The 19,452-nt window shown below is 40.4% G+C and overlaps 3 protein-coding genes across 4 annotated transcripts; 2 read left to right on the forward strand and 1 right to left on the reverse strand.

Annotated features, from left to right (window-relative positions):
• Positions 1 to 9,012: 9,012 nt before the first annotated feature.
• LOC116161340 (required for meiotic nuclear division protein 1 homolog) lies at positions 9,013 to 10,269 on the forward strand. The gene is made up of 3 exons (XM_031474666.1): positions 9,013 to 9,599; positions 9,648 to 10,008; positions 10,057 to 10,269. The coding sequence occupies exons 1-3, from the start codon at positions 9,106 to 9,108 to the stop codon at positions 10,216 to 10,218; spliced, it is 1,017 nt and encodes a 338-aa protein (XP_031330526.1). The 5' UTR covers positions 9,013 to 9,105; the 3' UTR covers positions 10,219 to 10,269.
• Positions 10,219 to 15,578, reverse strand: LOC116161339 (vacuolar protein sorting-associated protein 33A). The gene is made up of 8 exons (XM_031474665.1): positions 15,016 to 15,578; positions 13,155 to 13,441; positions 12,751 to 13,106; positions 12,525 to 12,701; positions 11,991 to 12,089; positions 11,786 to 11,942; positions 10,390 to 10,493; positions 10,219 to 10,342 (listed from the first exon to the last, which is right to left on the reverse strand). The coding sequence occupies exons 1-8, from the start codon at positions 15,498 to 15,500 to the stop codon at positions 10,223 to 10,225; spliced, it is 1,785 nt and encodes a 594-aa protein (XP_031330525.1). The 5' UTR covers positions 15,501 to 15,578; the 3' UTR covers positions 10,219 to 10,222.
• A 2,344-nt stretch (positions 15,579 to 17,922) lies between these two features.
• Positions 17,923 to 19,122, forward strand: LOC116161991 (homeobox protein SMOX-3-like). Of its 2 annotated transcripts, none has more exons than XM_031475500.1 (4): positions 17,923 to 18,286; positions 18,364 to 18,436; positions 18,484 to 18,686; positions 18,739 to 19,122. In XM_031475500.1, the coding sequence occupies exons 1-4, from the start codon at positions 18,157 to 18,159 to the stop codon at positions 19,071 to 19,073; spliced, it is 741 nt and encodes a 246-aa protein (XP_031331360.1). In that variant the 5' UTR covers positions 17,923 to 18,156; the 3' UTR covers positions 19,074 to 19,122. The 2 variants fall into 2 exon arrangements, with proteins under 2 accessions (XP_031331360.1, XP_031331359.1); XM_031475499.1 differs by having other exon boundaries at positions 17,925 to 18,292.
• Positions 19,123 to 19,452: the final 330 nt, after the last annotated feature.

Here is a 19,452-nt window from a genome sequence, read left to right on the forward strand (position 1 = left end):
CTCAAAAATCTTGTATCAGGAGAATATAATGTTTGCGAGGAGATTGAATTTAGGGTAAAATATTAGTGGAAGGTTAGTTTAGAGTGCTAGTTAGGTTAGCTCAGGAAATCTGTATCAGGAGAATATAATGTGCGAGGAGATTGATATTTTAGATAAAATATTAGTGAGGTTAGTTTAGAGTGCTAGTTAGGTTAGCTCAAAACTGATCAGGAGAATATAATCGTGCGAGGAGATGAATTTTAGGGTAAAATATTAGTGAGTGTTACGGGTTAGAGTTGCTAGTTCAGGTTAGCTCAAAAAATCTTGTATCATGGAGATATAATGTGCGAGGAGATGAATTTTGGATAAAATGTTAGTGAGGTTAGGTTAGAGTGCTAGTTAGGTAGCCTCAAAAATCTTGTATCAGGGAATATAATGTGCGAGGAGATTTGAATTTTAGGATAAAATATAGTGAGGTTATTTTAGAGTGCTAGTTAGGTTAGCTTCAGAAATCTTGTATTCAGGAGAATATAATGTGCGGGGAGCTTGAATTTAGGAATAAAAATATTAGTGAGGTTAGGGTTAGAGTGCTAGTTAGGCTTAGCTAGAAATCTTGTATCAGGAGAATATAATGTGCGAGGAAGATTGAATTTTAGGATATAAATATTAGTGAGGTTAGTTTAGAAGGCTGCTAGTTAGGTTAAGCTTCAGAATCTTGCATCAGGAGGAATATAATGTGCGAGAGCCTTGAATTTTAAGGATAAAACTATTTAGTGAGGTTAGGTTTAGAGTGCTAGTTAGGTTAGCTCAAAATCTGTATCAGGAGAATATAATGTGCGCAGAGATTGAATTTTAAGGATAAATAATTAGTGAGGTTACGTTTAGAGTTAGTTAGGTTAGCTCAAAAATCTTGTATCAGGAGAATATAATGTGCGAGGAGCTTGAATTTTAGATAAAATATAGTGAGCGTTAGGTTAGAGTGCTAGTTAGCGTTAGCTCAGAAATCTTGTATCAGAAGAATATAATGTGCGAGGAGATTGAATTTTAGGATAAAATATTAGTGAGGTTAGTTTAGAGTGCTAGTTAGGGTTAGCTCAGAAATTCTTGTATCAGGAGAAATATAATGTGCGAGGAAGCTTGAAATTTTAGGAATAAATATTTAGTGTTCAAGTCTTGCTTCGTTACAATAAGAGTCTATCTAGGCTTAGCTCAGAAATCTTGCCTATCGAATGGAGAAATACAATACATATGTGCGAGGAGATGATTTACTTAGCTGCATACCAAATATAGTAGACCGGTTAAGCGTATTAGAGTGTCTAGTTAGGTTAGCTCAGAAATCTTCTATACAGAGTTAACATCAATACCATGATAGCGTATGAGACGCTTGCAATTATTTTACAATGCGCATAATATTCTAGTTGATCGCGTTCCAGGATAGACAGTGCTAAGTTTGACGGTTGACATCCAGAAATCTATTGTATTCAGGAGGATATACTATGGTGCGAGGAGATTGCACTCTCAATTTAGGACGTACAAAATTATTACGTAGAGGTTAGCTTGCCTTAGACGTAGACTAGTTTAGGTCCTAGTCAAGATTATCGCACTTATCAAAACATATCCCTCTTGTATCCAAGAGAGAAATACATAAATGTGCGCGCACCGCGAAACCTAATTCAATCTCCTTCGGCAAATTAGTAACTCTCTGGATCTGATTTTAGAGATAAAATAGATTAGAGATTGAGCTGAGCGTTAATTATAAACTTAGCAGTGGTGACTTCAACCCAATAGATTAGGAACTTCTGCCTCACATTCAGACAGAAAATCCTTGTATCAGCGCGGAGAATATAATGTCGAGGGGAGCCTTGAATTTAGGTATAAACAATATTAGTGAGGTTTAGGTCTTAGAAGTCTAGTTAGCGGTTGCTCCTCAGAAATCTTGTATCAGGAGAATATATGTGCGAGTGGATTTGATCTTAGGATAAAATATTATGAGTTAGTTTAGAGTGCTAGTTAGGTTAGCTAGAAATCTTGTATCGGAAATATAATGTGCGAGGAGCTTGAAATTTTAGATAAATAATTATGTGAGGTTAGGTTAGAGTGCTAGTTTAGGTGCACGAAATTTGTATCCATGGAGAATATAATGTGCGAGGGAGATTGAATTTTAGGATAATATTAGTGGAGGTTAGTTTAGAGGTGCTAGTTAGGTTAGCTCAGAAATGTTTGTATCAGGAGAATATAATGGTGCAGGTGGAGCTTGGAATTTTAGGATAATATTAGTGAGGTTAGGTTAGAGTGCTTTAGTTAAGTGTTACTCAGATCTTGGTATCAGGAGAATATAATGTGTGCGCGGGATATGATTGAAATTTAGGGACAAATAATTAAGTGAGGTTAGGGGTTCGAGTTGCTAAGTTAGCGTCTTTTGGCTCAAAATCTTGTATCAAAGAATATAGATGTCGAGGAGATTGAATTTTTAGGGTAAATATTAGTGAGGTTAGGTTAGAGTGCTAGTTAGGTTAGCTCAAAAATCTTGTATCCAGGGGAGAATATAAATTGTGCGGAAGGGAGCTTGAAAATATTTTAGGATTAAAAAAATTAGTGAGCGGGATTAGGTTAAGAGTGCTAGTAGGGTCTTGCTCAGAAGATCTTGTATCAGGAGATATATAGATGTGCGAGGAGATTGATTTTAGGAGGGATAAAATATTAGTGGGTTAGTTTTAGAGTTGCTTAGTAGGTTAGCTCCGAAAAATCTTAGTATCACAGGGAGAAATATAATGTGGCGAGGGAGCTTGAATTTTAGGGATAATTAGTGAGGTTAGGTTAGAGTGCTGTTAGGTTAGCTCTCAGAACATCCTTGTAATTCAGGAAAATATGTGCGAGGAGATTGATTTTTTTTTAGGATAATTTTAGTGAGTTGTTAGTTTAGAGTGCTATGTTAGGTTAGCTTCAGAAATCTTGTATCAGAGAATAGTGTGCGAGAGCGCTGCTTGAATTTTAGGGATAAAATATTAGTGAGGTTAGGGGATTAGAGTGCCTGTTAGGTTAGCAGGTTAGCTCAGTCTTTGTATCAGGAGACTATAATGTGCGAGGAGCTTGAATTTTAGGGTAAATATTAGTGTAGGTTAGGTTTGAGTGCTAAGTTTTTAGGTTAGCTCAAATAAATCTTTGTAATCGCGAAGGAGAATATGTATGTGGCGAGGAGAATTTGAATTTTTAAGGGTAATATTAAGTTGAGGTTAGTAGAGAAGTGCTGTTAGCGGGGTTAAGCTCAAAAAATTTGTATCGAGGCAGAATTATTGGGCGAGGAGATTGATTTTTAGGGTAAAATATTATTTTATCAGTGAGGTTAGTTTAGAGTGCTAGTAAGAGTTGCGTCAGAAATCCTTGTATCAGGAGAAATAATAATGTTGGGCGAAGGAGATTGAATTTTTTTTGGATAATATTAGTGAGGTTGTTTTTCTTAAGGAAGTGCTAGTTAGAGCGGGGAAGGGTTGCCCAAAAAATCTTGTATCAGGAGAATATAATGTGCGAGAGATTTGAATTTTAGATAAAAAGTAGTAGGGTTAGGTTAAGTGCTAGTAGGTTAGCCTCCAAAATCTTGTATAGGAGAATATAATGTCGGAGGAGATTGAATTTAGGATATAAATGTTAGTGTGAGAGTTAGGTTTAGAAGTGCTAACATAGTTAGGGATTAGCTCATCTTGTAACGGAGATAATATATGTGCGGAGGGCGAGAATTGTTGAAATTTTAGCGGTAGAAATAATTAGTATGGAGAGGTGCGGTAGAGGCTTGGGGAGAGCGTTGTCCACCGGTAGTACGAAGCATAGAATTGCGTACGCCTGAGGGAACAGAGCAGATAAGAAGCGGCCAGTATACCACAGCGCGACCTAACCTAACTAACACGCTAACCTAACCTCACTAATATTGTATTCTAACCTACAATCTCCTCGCACATTATATTCTCCTGATACAAGATTTCGGACCTAACCTAACTACCACGCTAAACTAACCTCACTAATATGTTATTCTAACCTTCAATCTCCTCGCACATTATATTCTCCTGATACAAGATTTCGGACCTAACCTAACTATCACGCTAACCTAACCTCACTAATATGTTATTCTAACCTTCAATCTCCTCGCACATTATATTCTCCTGATACAAGATTTCGGACCTAACCTAACTACCACGCTAACCTAACCTCACTAATATTGTATTCTAACCTACAATCTCCTCGCACATTATATTCTCCTGATACAAGATTTCGGACCTAACCTAACTATCACGCTAACCTAACCTCAATCTTATTTTAGTCTAACCTACAATCTCCTCGCACATTATATTCTCCTGATACAAGATTTCGGACCTAACCTAACTACCACGCTAACCTAACCTCACTAATATGTTATTCTAACCTTCAATCTCCTCGCACATTATATTCTCCTGATACAAGATTTCGGACCTAACTTAACTACCACGCTAACCTAACCTCACTAATATGTTATTCTAACCTTCAATCTCCTCGCACATTATATTCTCCTGATACAAGATTTCGGACCTAACCTAACTACCACATGTTATTCTAACCTTCAATCTCCTCGCACATTATATTCTCCTGATACAAGATTTCGGACCTAACCTAACTACCACGCTAACCTAACCTCACTAATATGGTATTCTAACCTACAATCTCCTCGCACATTATATTCTCCTGATACAAGATTTCGGACCTAACCTAACTACCACGCTAAACTAACCTCACTAATATGTTATTCTAACCTTCAATCTCCTCGCACATTATATTCTCCTGATACAAGATTTCGGACCTAAACTAACTACCACGCTAACCTAACCTCACTAATATGTTATTCTAACCTTCAATCTCCTCGCACATTATATTCTCCTGATACAAGATTTCGGACCTAACCTAACTACCACATGTTATTCTAACCTTCAATCTCCTCGCACATTATATTCTCCTGATACAAGATTTCGGACCTAACCTAACTACCACGCTAACCTAACCTCACTAATATTGTATTCTAACCTACAATGTCCTCGCACATTATATTCTCCTGATACAAGATTTCGGACCTAACCTAACTACCACGCTAACCTAACCTCACTAATATGTTATTCTAACCTTCAATCTCCTCGCACATTATATTCTCCTGATACAAGATTTCGGACCTAAACTAACTACCACGCTAACCTAACCTCACTAATATGTTATTCTAACCTTCAATCTCCTCGCACATTATATTCTCCTGATACAAGATTTCGGACCTAACCTAACTACCACATGTTATTCTAACCTACAATCTCCTCGCACATTATATTCTCCTGATACAAGATTTTGGACCTAACCTAACTACCACGCTAACCTAACCTCACTAATATGTTATTCTAACCTTCAATCTCCTCGCACATTATATTCTCCTGATACAAGATTTCGGACCTAACCTAACTCCCACGCTAACCTAACCTCACTAATATTGTATTCTAACCTACAATCTCCTCGCACATTATATTCTCCTGATACAAGATTTCGGACCTAACCTAACTACCACGCTAACCTAACCTCACTAATATTTTATTCTAACCTACAATCTCCTCGCACATTATATTCTCCTGATACAAGATTTCGGACCTAACCTAACTACCACGCTAACCTAACCTCACTAATATGTTATTCTAACCTTCAATCTCCTCGCACATTATATTCTCCTGATACAGGATTTCGGACCTAACCTAACTACCACGCTAACCTAACCTCACTAATATTGTATTCTAACCTACAATCTCCTCGCACATTATATTCTCCTGATACAAGATTTCGGACCTAACCTAACTACCACGCTAACCTAACCTCACTAATATTGTATTCTAACCTACAATCTCCTCGCACATTATATTCTCCTGATACAAGATTTCGGACCTAACCTAACTACCACGCTAACCTAACCTCACTAATATGTTATTCTAACCTTCAATCTCCTCGCACATGATATTCTCCTGATACCAGATTTTTGAGCTAACCTAACTACCACCCTAACCTAACCTCACTAAAATTTTATTTTAACTTTCAACCTCCTCGCACATCATATTCTCCTGATACCAGATTTTTGAGCTAACCTAACTAGCACTCTAACCTAACCTCACTAAAATTTTATTTTAAATTTCAACCTCCTCGCACATCATATTCTCCTGATACCAGATTTTTGAGCTAACCTAACTACCACCCTAACCTAACCTCACTAAAGTTTTATTTTAACTTTCAATCTCCTCGCACATCATATTCTCCTGATACCAGATTTTTGAGCTAACCTAACAACCACCCTAACCTAACCTCACTAAAATTTTATTTTAACTTTCAACCTCCTCGCACATCATATTCTCCTGATACCAGATTTTTGAGCTAACCTAACTACCACCCTAACCTAACCTCACTAAAATTTTATTTTAACTTTCAATTTCCTCGCACATCATATTCTCCTGATACCAGATTTTTGAGCTAACCTAACTACCACCCTAACCTAACCTCACTAAAATTTTATTTTAACTTTCAATCTCCTCGCACATTATATTCTCCTGATACCAGATATTTGAGCTAACCTAACTACCACCCTAACCTAACCTCACTAAAATTTTATTTTAACTTTCAATCTCCTCGCACATCATATTCTCCTGATACCAGATTTTTGAGCTAACCTAACTACCACCCTAACCTAACCTCACTAAAGTTTTATTTTAACTTTCAACCTCCTCACACATCATATTCTCCTGATACCAGATTCTTGAGCTAACCTAACTACCACCCTAACCTAACCTCACTAAAGTTTTATTTTAACTTTCAATCTCCTCGCACATCATACACTCCTGATACCAGATTTTTGAGCTAACCTAACTACCACCCTAACCTAACCTCACTAAAGTTTTATTTTAACTTTCATTCTCCTCGCACATCATATTCTCCTGATACCAGATTTTTGAGCTAACCTAACTACCACCCTAACCTAACCTCACTAAAATTTTATTTTAACTTTCAATCTCCTCACACATCATATTCTCCTGATACCAGATTTTTGAGCTAACCTAACTACCACCATAATCGAAAAAGTACGACTCGTTTTGGTATCTACGCACCAAAATTAGTACGAAAAAGTGTTTTCCCGAGAAATTTTGGTGCAGTCGTTTTTGGTAAAAAAGGAAGTGTATATATACTGCCTTTTTCTGAGGCCTGAAAAAAAATTGTCTCAGATCGAACGGGAAATTCTCAGATTAGAGATCTTTTTCTAGCTCTGTAAGAATTATTTCAAAGCTTTCATTCGATATAAAAATTTGCCAATTCTGTATCAGGATCATATGAGTGCGAGGAGGTGTTTCTTTTCCTAATACTACACCTGTTACTTGTCGACAAACTTATGTAAAAGGTGTCGTGCTACTAGGAGAACATAATATACGTTGAGGTCTTTTTCCAGCTCTGTCAGAAGTATTCCAAAGCTTTCATTCGATTTAAAAACTTGACAATTCTGTATCAGGATCATATGAGTGCGAGGAGGTGTTTCTTTTCCTAATACTACACTAGTTACTTGTCGACAAACTTATGTAAAAGGTGTCGTGCTACTAGGAGAACATAATATACGAAGAGGTCTTTTTCTAGCTCTGTCAGAATTATTTCAGAGCTATAATTCGATTTAAAAATTTGCCATTTATGTATCAGGATCATATGAGTGCGAGGAGGTGTTTCTTTTCCTAATACTACACCTGTTACTTGTCGACAAACTTATGTAAGTGGTGTCGTGCTACTAGGAGAACATAATATACGTTGAGGTCTTTTTCCAGCTCTGTCAGAAGTATTCCAAAGCTTTCATTCGATTTAAAAATTTGCCAATTCTGTATCAGGATCATATGAGTGCGAGGAGGTGTTTCTTTTCCTAATACTACACCTGTTACTTGTCGAGAAACTTATGTAAAAGGTGTCGTGCTACTAGGAGAACATAATGTACGAGGAGGTCTTTTTCTAGCTCTGTCAGAATTATTCCAAAGCTTTCATTCGATTTAAAAATTTGCCAATTCTATATCAGGATCATATGAGTGCGAGGAGGTGTTTCTTTTCCTAATACTACACCAGTTACTTGTCGGCAAACTTATGTAAAAGGTGTCGTGCTACTAGGAGAACATAATATACGAAGAGGTCTTTTTCTATCTCTGTCAGAATTATTTCAAAGCTTTCATTTGATTTAAAAATTTGCCAATTCTATATCAGGATCATATGAGTGCGAGGAGGTGTTTCTTTCCTAATACTACACCTGTTACTTGTCGGCAAACTTATGCAAAAGGAGTCGTGCTACTAGGAGAACATAATGTACGAAGAGGTCTTTTTCTATCTCTGTCAGAATTATTTCAAAGATTTCATTCGATTTAAAAATTTGCCAATTCTGTATCAGGATCATATGAGTGCGAGGAGGTGTTTCTTTTCCTAATACTACACCTGTTACTTGTCGACAAACTTATGCAAAAGGTGTCGTTCTACTAGGAGAACAGTATATACGGAGAGGTCTTTTTCTAGCTCTGTCAGAATTCGTTTTACTCTCCAAAACGAAAATAATTCATGCTTCTCAGTTAAGACCACAAAATTTGAAGACCGTCTGGGACACCCTCAAGGTGTAGGCTATCTATTTCACTAGACTTAAGCACTTACATTGCAATTTTTGGAGAGGGGCCATCGAACGGAACTCCTGAATCCTGTGGTACCCTTGAGGCCGTAAGTTTTGGGGATCTCGTAGCACCTGGGGGTATAGAATACGTTCCAGGAAAAAAGAAACAGTTCATCTTTATTTCTCTACACTGATATCACACCATTTTCAGGTATGTTTATTTCGCTACACTTTTAATACCATAGAATCTTCAGGTGCTGTTGGGTATATGGAATCCCCCCCCCGCCTCTATATTCTTCCACAAAACACTCACTATATACCATCGAAAGAAACTCCAAATCTTGTAGTTCTTGAGGATTAACGTTTTGTGGGATCACCCTGTATATGTATGGGTAGTATTCTATGATTCTAACCTATAAGTTTAACCTATTCTCTTTATTTTCAAAATATACTTCTCCAATTAAAAAATGCGTCTTTTTGCAGTATTAAGAAAATGTGACTCCCTAGCAACCTTCGTATGCAAGCCACCCCTTTCATGGACAAGGCACTTTTCGTTGCCAGCGCCGCAGGAATCCATCTCACCGCTGCAAATTAAGAAGCGCCCCGCGCGCAAAAAGCGCCCCCTCGACGAGAAACAGCCGGGCTCCTACAACGTAGTCGCGTACGCCACCGCCGAAGAGTACGATCTGGAAAGTCTAGCCGCAGGTCTCAAAATGCAAAACTTGTACGCGACGTCGAAAGTAGACAACAACGCACTACACGCCCTGGCCAAATACCAGATCGACGCGGAGCCCCGCGAGATCTTCTTCTTTCGCGAGGGCAGCGTCGTACTGTGGAACGTATCCGACTTGGAGAGCGGCAACGTCATCGGCTTTCTCAAACCGTACGAGCAAAACGCGTACTCGGAGAAATTGGTGCTGGGCGAATGCGAGACGATGAACTATCACCACCAAGTCGAAGGGTATCCTTGTCGTTCACGGATCGAACGTTAACGCTTTTGTTTTTGTAGAAAGCCGAGTGCGCTGGAGGAGAGTGGCGATTTCATCGTGCCGTTCGAGCGAAACCTGCTCGACAAGTACACGTTCTCGAACTCGCTCGCCTTGTCCGTCAAATTGAGCATATGGGAGGCGATGCTCGACGAGTACATCGACTCCATCGAGTACGTGACCGAGGACCTAAAATCGGGGAAGAAAATTAAAATGTCACGCGAAGAGGTCCTCCGTAAGCACGGCGAGCTGTTCGCCTTACGCCACCTCATCAATCTCAGCTCCGATCTGCTCGACACGCCCGACTTCTACTGGGATCGAGACCAGTACGAAAGGCTCTACGTGCAGACCTGCGGTTATTTCAACATCAATCGACGGACCAAGGTTCGCATTGCGCCCCGTGCAAGTCGCCTAATCTCCCGAGGTTTGTAGGTGATGAACGAGAAGCTGAATCACTGCATCGAGCTCGTCGAGTTGCTGTCGTCGCACTTGAGCGACGAGCACCACACGCGCTTGGAATGGATGATCATTGTACTGATCATGGTGGAGGTCGGGTTCGAAACTCTACACTACATAGAACGATATTTGTCGTAGTACTTTAAGCGTCTGTGTTTATTATACTTTCAAGAAACGTATTTCCATTGATTAATTTCGTGGTGGCGATCACAAACTCAACGTTCAGCTCCTCTTGTTGAGACAAAAATCGGAGGGCGGAAATCTGAAATCGTTAATTAATCGTCTACTTTATGGATGAGCGACACTCACCTCGGCGAATGTACAGCCGCCTATGAAAAAGACGAGGACCACATTGGAATTGGTGCTCTCACTTAGTACGTCCGATGTCGTTTGCGACTCATCAACCGTCGGCCCTAGAAGTGAAATCGGTTCGTTACTACTCCATACAAACGCTTGTCGGGTTTTCGGCATTATAGCGTATTATCGTGCTATTCCTGCATCGCTTAGTCTGAAAGCCATGCCGGAAGTTGACGTGACAGCTCTCTTGCTGGGAGGGGGTTGGGGGGGGAGATTCTCCCACAGCGGTGTTCAGCTTTTGAGAATTACCAGATATTTTTCTTTGGGAAAGGACAGTAGTGCCGGAGGGGAGGGGGCCTTTTTTACCAAAATTCGACTACACCAAAATTTCTCGGGAAAACACTTTTTCTTATTAATTTGGATGCGTAGAATCCAAATCAATTCGTACTTTTTCGATCAGACTTCTCAATCAAAAGTTACAGACTAGAAACCAATTTCGAAAAAAAATTCAAAGGGCTGTAACTTTTGAACTAGTAGCCCAATCTTGGAACTGTTTGAAATTATGGATTCTACAGGCCACATTCTATAAAAAAAAAAATTTTTCCGGGTCGATCTGTGACAATTTTTTTTTCGGGGCTCAAAAAAAGGCAGTGTATAAAAAGATGGATAGCGCTCGGTTTCGACGGCAGCGCCGCCCCACCTCGCTCGAGTACGTGATGGTACTACTTAAACAATTTTAATGATTTGGATAGGATATACGCTCGACTTAGGTGGCTGCGCCGCCTCGCCTCGTTCAAATACGTGCTGGTACTACTGTAGCAATTTTAATGATTTTAAAAGGACATACGCTCGGCTTCGGCGGCTGCGCCGCCTCGCCTCGCTCAAATACGTGCTGATACTATAACGACTTCAATGATTTTGATAAGCCATGCGCCGCCTCACATCGCTCATTTTCGTGCTGGTACTACTGTGGCCATTTTAATGTTTCGATACGGCATACGCTGCGCCGCCTCGCCTCGTTCAAATACGTGCTGGTACTACTATAGCAATTTTAATGATTTTGAAAAGACATACGCTCGGCTTCGGCGGCTACGCCGCCTCGCCTCGCTCAAGTACGTTCTGGTACTAATTTCATAACTCCACCCATTTCACCACTACTTAGAGGGAATAGAAACGTGGAACGCAACGCCCCCCCCCCCCTGAATCGGTTTAACTTTTTAATACTAAAAACGTTTTCTGGTGATAACGTTGCGAGATATTCACATTTGAGGTTTTGTTCCCCACCACCCCTTTTGACATGTTTAACCTACCAGATCACTAAAAAAACGCGTGTGGTTACAATGTTGCATAAGGTGGTCCTTCAAACCAGATCAAGATTTCAGACGAAGCAAAAAAAAAATTAAATCACCTGGTAGTAAGCCGAGAACATCTTGCAACTGTTTCCAACCGCCTCCCTTGAGCAGCTGCTCCGTCAGTCTTATACTAAGCGGCGCGTATATACTATGCACGTAGCTAATATCGGTCGGATTGACTTCCGAGCTGTCTTCCACCGTTAAATGTAGCGCCTAAGAGCACGTCAGTTACAGATCGTCAATGAAATCGAAGTCCCTTACCTTTCGTAAGACCGTGTAGTGTCTTGTGCTGGATTGGACCTTCAACAGACCGGCTTTTTCCAGATTGGTCACAGCTAAAAATGCTCTCAAACCGTACACCTGTAAACGAAATTATCAAGAAACGATGCCGTCGAGAGGTCTCTCAACTTTTTTGAAATTTTTGAATTGAATCATTTTGTTAAAGTGAGGGACCTCCCCCCACGAACTTATAAATTAAGATGGACTGCTAATGCTGAATTAACAAATGACACCTAGATAGGAGCCGCCATGATGTGCACTCACTTGGCGCGAAATTTAAATCAACCAATAAACAAGCATCAACCTCACGTTTTTTAAATAAATTATTGTGACACATGTCATTTTCCAAGGCTGCAATAGTCTCAAAACTTGAGCACTAGGAAAATTCCCCTAGAAAATAACTAAAATGTGCCCATGCTACGGCCATTTCTACCTCTATGCAACTGTTTGATCAGCAGTCCATCTTAATTTATAAGTTCGTGCCCCCCCTCCCTCTCCCCACCTAAACCGACTTGCCTGAACAAGTTCACGCTTGTAATACTCCAACACTTTCGGTTTTAACCCCGAACTGGCAATACATTGTAAACAGATCAATCGCAGCACTTTAATCAGAGGCCTTTTCTGCGCGATCAGGTCCTCGATAAACGGACTGGCACGATCGACTTCGATGCAATTTAAAAATTCCTGCTCCGCCTACGAACAGATTGCTACAAAAAAGCCTTTGCCAGGCGTACCTATGCACCTGTAAACAGTCCAGGAAATCGTAACCGTCGGTTTTCTCCTTGATGCACTCGGCGATCGCCGTATGCCTGGCCAACAGGCTCTTGTTCGCCATCATCGTCTTCAAATTCTTAACGAGCCGCTTCATCTCCTCCATGCTCTTCTCGTGATCGCCCTCGAATTGGGCGTTCATCAGCTTCGCCTGCTTGGAGAGGAACGGCCCGACCGCGTTGAAGTTCTTATCGCGCAGTTCCGAGAACAGCTTATCGCCCGAGTTTAAAATGAACGATTTTTTGTCCTCCGACAGCGAATCGGTATTCCTCTCCTCGTTGCTTAGAAATTTCTCCGGCGGAAAATTGGCGGTCGTATTGTTTATTCCTGCAAGAGGGGGAGGTGAGTGAGGGACGCAAACGCGAGAACGCCTACCGAAAATTTCGTCGATCAGCCCCTCGTACGTGAGCTGGGTCGCGAGCGGCGAAATTAGATCGACCGACCGGTCGATGATTAGCAGGCGGTCGATGCAGGACGTCTGATTTTCTTTGACGTCCCTCGTTAGGTTTTCGCGCTGGAGGCGCGTCAGTAGATCCCACACCTGTTTGGCGGCCATTCCTCGTCCCCATACGCGCGGGATTGGCCCGTAAAACTTTTGCAGGAGCAGTATGGCTTGGGCGACGTGGTATAGGCTCGTGGGATCGTTCTCTATGTAGTAATCGCTGAAAGGGTAGGAGAAGTTAAACGTCGCCGCCCCCGGGAGGAATAAAGGAAATAAAAAAACATTAAGCACATTGTTGGCAAGGTTGACGTATTTTCTGCATACTAACATAATTGACATAGTTTAAGGAACGAAAATCTGTGATGTAAATAGCATGTAAACGCTTACAATAAATATAATCAGTCGATAACCTACCGGGTTTGATGTATAAGATAATCCCCAACCGAATTTACTTTAAGTCAATTATTCATAGAATAATTACACTGACCACAAATTAAAAAATCGGTATTTTTCGATGAGTTGTGCTTTATTAAATGACGATCTTACTATTTGTGGCATTGTCGCATAAACTGCACATAAACCCTTCAATGTGGCATGTTTTAAGACATGCCGCTTATGGTGAGTAGCGAAATTACACTGATCACAAATTAAATTTTTGTATAAATTCAATGGTTGTTGCTCGGGTTGTTGTTAATATGTGATGCTTTAAGTGAACGCTATTAATTGTAGTGTAATTACACTGATGGCAGCAGTTTTTCAAAGCGGAGTGTATCAATTTCCTACTTTTTGTTGTGTAATTACACTGTTCACAATTAAAAACGTTGGAAATATCATGAGTAGATTTCTTAAATTATTCCTATTGTTGATTACATAACTGCACTGGTCACATTTAAAATTTGTTAAAGTACCATTATAAAATGTGACGTTTTCTTTAAGATGTAATTACATTTATTTGCAAATGAAAATTTTGCAAGTGTATTCATTTTTACAGCCATAAACACTATAATATTGATTATTGAGTACCTACTTTTGGCCATTGGCAATAAAGAAACGCTAACAAAATGGCGGTCTTTTCCGAACTGTATTTAATACAATGTGCTGTCACCAGATGTCTCACTGTTAATCTGAAACGTGAAGTCACTAGATATAGAAAGTACCGAAATCATCCGCCATTTTTGGGCAAATTTGCTGCCAACTTAAAAAAATTTACAAATAAAATCTGAATAGCTGTCATTTTTTATAACCTAACTTCATAGTACTGTCATGTTTTATAAAAATATATACAGATATCTCCAAACAGGTGGAACAATCCCTAACATTAAAGTTACTAGAATCTGGTAACTTCCGCCATTTTTGGGCAAAAATCATGCGTTCTCTCTCTAACACACGGGCCCAATGGATTGCGGTACTTTCTATATTTAGTGACTTTACTGAAACGTAAAGTGATTAGATATAGAAAGTACCGCAATCATCCGCCATTTTTGGGCAAATTTGCTGCCAACTTAAAAAAATTGACAAATAAAATCTGAATAGCTGTCATTTTTTATAAAAATTTATACAGATATCTCCAAACAGGTGGAACAATCCCTAACATTAAAGTTACTAGAATATGGTAACTTCCGCCATTTTTGGGCAAAAATCATGCGTTCTCTCTCTAACACACGAGCCCAATGGATTGCGGTACTTTCTATATTTAGTGACTTTACTGAAACGCGCATAACAAACCAGAGAATTTTGTGGAAAGAATTTAAAAGAAAGTTGCCGGAGCCCCTTAAGCCCCCCGGTTTTGCTCACCTGTAAACCTCGGGCAGCTCCATGGAGATCAAGTCGGAATCGAACGGAAAAAAGTCGCACTTGAACTCCTCGATCAACGTCAAACTGCCGAACATGCCGCTGTGCTCCAACCGCTTTATGCAGAGTAGACTTTTTCGCGGAACGAAAAACAGATGGTACTGCTTCTTCGGGTCGCTCGACGACTTGGAATCGTTGTGAACGTTCTGCGCGACCAAATCCATCAGGTGCAGTTTGGGCCGAGTTATGAAGATGACGTGCTGAACGTCGACCGAGGGTAGGGGGGAGTCGCGCAGGGGGAACATTTTCATCACCTCGTACTCCTTTAACGTGACGTATTGTGCGACGAGTCCGACCGGGCCCGCAAGCGAGTTGTCCCAGACGATGGCCTTCGGCCCGACGCATTTTTCCAAAAGGTTAATTAAACTGTTTCGGGCTGCGACCTGAATTAGGGATACGTCCACTTTGCCTCCTTGCAGGTGAGACATGGTCCAGACAGTTTACAAACACCCCCTAATGGATCAGCTGTTTTTGACAACTTGGAGGTTATGTGAGCGGCAGTCTAGACACGGAAACAAAACAAAGCTTGACTGTGGCTCAGATCACATTATTCAGTGGCGTAACACAGACTGTCGATTTTCTGTGATCCTGATTAAGCGATTTTCTGAGCTGACGTTTGTTTCAAGATTTGTTTCTTCACATTTTCAGATTCATCCTCAGATCTTTAACATCTTCATCTGGGCGCATTTGTTCGATGATATGAAGGAAAAAACTGAAAGCGCTATAACTTTGATCCGCTGGTACGACTTTTAAATTTTAAAATCCAATCCTTTCATTTTAAAACCTTCACATTGTCTATATTTATATTGCAAACACTTTCTTTGTCCGTCCACCCGTTTTAATCTTAATCACAGGTGCTTCGAGTAAAGACAACCATATCGCATATTATATCAATCAATCAGTTGTGCACATGCGCAGACTGCAACTTTTTGGATTGATTTTCCAAATCCTTAAAATCGTTTAAAGGCTCTTTTCTTGCAGTATCCTCAAAGTCTTTCCTAAACCTCCTACACTTCCAAATTCTGAACTCTTCTGTAGTGCCTCGGGCCCTTTTTGAAAACCGGTCGAAATCACTTTTCTGCACATCATTTCCAGTATTTTGTTAATCTTCTATTAAGCTTGTGTCACATATTAAATTCTCCTGCCAGAAACTATTCAAAATTCCTGATTTCCGTGATGAAAATGGTTGCGGAAACTGAAAGTCAGGCATCTTCTCTATTATGGTTTCTCGGAAATGTATCAGGATCATATGACTGTTCTCATGTGTGTAGGAAAATGCAGGTTGCAGACACTCCACGTGTTTTTACTTTCTGATTTATCCCAAAAATTAGTATATTGAGTTGGTGCAACTTCTGAAGTATTATGTTGTCCTAATACAGGATTCTCTGGAGAATTGGTGTAATTCACAGGCACCTCGCATACAAAATTTTCTCAAAAATCGTAAAAGGATCGTAAAAACTGAAGAAGATGAAGAACACATCAAGAAACATTTCCTCTCCCGATTTCTATCACAAAAATAAGTGTATTAAGATCACAAAAGAAAGCACACCGGCTCGCGTGCTTTGTTCTCTTTCTGTAAAAATGGTTGTATCAGGATTACAGAAACGATTATCTACACATGTAAATAAAAAACTCATAATTGACACCTTACTATTATGTTCTCCTGGCACAAATTTGTTTGCAAATCTGTCGCATCACGATCACAGAAGGGCTTCCATGTAGAAATACAGAATATTCAATTGACAAACCCCCCACGTATTTTGATCTCCTGATTTCTCTCATAAAAATGCCCATCGACTTTTTTGTTGCCGAGTATTCCATACCTCCAGGAAGCGCTTTCTTTCTCCCGTTTAGCCTCGTATGGAGTCAATTACCCTTTCGCTAGAACGCTCAGTACCCTTATGCTGGTGCTCTGTGAATGGCAATGGAACTATCGTACCGGAGACTTCCCGGTAACACTTTCTTTCACAAACCGTTTAGCCTTCAAGGTATCAGAATCACAGAAACAGTTCGATATGTGACTCGAGAACCTGTAACTGACAGATGCAACATTAATCAACGTAACAGGATCACAAAAACCTACAACAGTGTAGATCACCAGCAAACGCTTTCTTAGGTATAATGCCCTTCTGGCACAAATTCCTATACAAAGCTGCTGCACAAAGATCATAACAGGCGCAGTCCAGATATCTCCTGATTTCTCGCACAAAAAGGAGTGGATTATGATCGCGAATGGAGGTGCAGGCGTAACACAAATTTCTCTGAAAAAGTGTTGTATATCAGGATCACAGGAACAGTTTAAATCGAAAACCCGTAATTGACAGACACCGAACGTCTCATGTTACAATATTTTCTTAAAAATCGTTGTGGTAGAATCGCAGCTGCCCACGAAAATGTAGAACTCGTCATCAAAATCCCTCCCAAGTATTATGTTCTCCTGGCACAAATATCCAAAGCTATGTATTAGGACCACAGAAGCGATTGCATGTAAAGTCTTCAATTGACGGATTATTTTTTATTACTGAGATTGTATTAAGAGCGCAGAAGTGCACCTCTGCTTAGCAGACACCTCATATATTAAACTGGAAACATCAGGAGCGCAGGAAACGTAAAGGTCAAAAGTGTCGGTTTTTCTACTCCTGATACTTTTCTGATACCTAATGGGGAAATAGTGATTTCTTCTTGTTGGATGTTAGACTGTAATATGATAGCATGGCTCAGTATTACCGCTATTGATTATTGAACTAGTGCGAAACGCTACCACGAGATGTCCCCACTTTGGCGCTTTTATTATGAATGAATTCAAAACTGGCACGTTCGCAAAGGCGTGCGAGACACATTCGGTTTTTGAAAACGCATCCGCTCTTACAAATGTACGAGGGTGCACTCGCTTTTCACTTACGACTCGAAGCCATACAACTCGAGTGAAAAATGGAAAATACACGTATAGGAAAGTTTACCTGCCGTACTTTTGCGGCTTCGTGTTAAAGGTTGTTTGGCTCTCACGTTTTCTAGTGCACTCAATATTTTAAATCAAAACGGTCGCCTTTTTTCGCACGCGATGTAATTCCAAGCTCGAGAGAAATGGACGAAGAACAAATGAAAAATGGCAGTGGTGACAATCTGCTGGTGCAAGGTTCGAACTCGTACACGATTAGCGAGTTGCTAAGCAGTACGTCTTTAATGGACGAGAACTGCACTCGGGAGACGTACGGTATTGGTAAATTGAATTACAAATATTAGATTAAGAACCACTTAATTTAATATTGTAACGGGAGAAACCTTTTTTAGATAACGAGTGTCCGGAAAGTTCAAACGGCGAGGGGTCCCTCGCCATTTCCAAGCGAAAGCAGCGACGTTACCGGTAAGTCGAGCATTGAGGAACGAATTTTCTCTGATGGAGACTTTTAGAACGACATTCTCCAACTATCAGCTGGAGGAGCTGGAACGCGCCTTTCACAAGACTCACTACCCCGACGTGTTTTTCCGCGAGGAGCTCGCGCTGAGGATCGAGCTGACCGAGGCGAGAGTGCAGGTTTGGTTCCAGAATCGTAGAGCGAAGTGGAGGAAGCAAGAGAAGAACATATACAAAGAGATTAGTACAAATATACCGAGTGAGGCTATCGGGTAAAGGTGAATGTTAACATATGATTCGGACCGTTTCAGGCTGTTCGACGCCAATCGAAAGTCCCCTGCTGAACTTTTCCGGAGTGGACTCCAATGGCGGCGTGCCCCCTTCGAACTTATTTCTGGGCATCGAGTGGCCGACGCTAATACCACCGCTCCAGCAGAGCGTCGACGGTCAGATCGACGACCAGCACCAAATGCAGGACGCGGTCCTTCTAGCCGAATCCATGCCCTCGAGATTGGTGAACGATTCGATTTTGTTAGGCGAAGATATTACGGATCGCATGGCTAGCAATTTGGGACTGATGACCAGTTCGCATGGTGATATTGCCATCGATCCTGAATTGCTGACACTCAAATCTAGAACTAACTGAATTGTTATTGTTGTTATTTTGTTGCAATTAAACTAGTACACGAATTTGTAGATAATGATCGCTGCATCTTTAGGTACTCTACCCCAAGGGCAACTCTTATTGGTCTGTTTGCCTTTTGAATTACATAATAAAAAAAACATACATTGAGCAAACATTTACACCACAAATGAAAATGATAGAAGTTAACGGCATCTTCCATCTTTAGTCAAAGCAAGACGCGCTTTATCTCCTAAAATGCGTCCTTGAACTCGCCTCTAGTTTCAACGGAAAGATTTAGTAGTAACCATTTAATTAAACGCGATCTGCGCAATTTCTTGGGTTTATCAAAGACGGCTTGCCTATATGTCACAGGATACGCATCCTTAGATTACAGATTTTG

Source organism: Photinus pyralis, unplaced genomic scaffold, assembly GCF_008802855.1.
Source record: "Photinus pyralis isolate 1611_PpyrPB1 unplaced genomic scaffold, Ppyr1.3 Ppyr1.4_LG10, whole genome shotgun sequence".
Lineage (NCBI taxonomy): Eukaryota > Metazoa > Arthropoda > Insecta > Coleoptera > Lampyridae > Photinus > Photinus pyralis.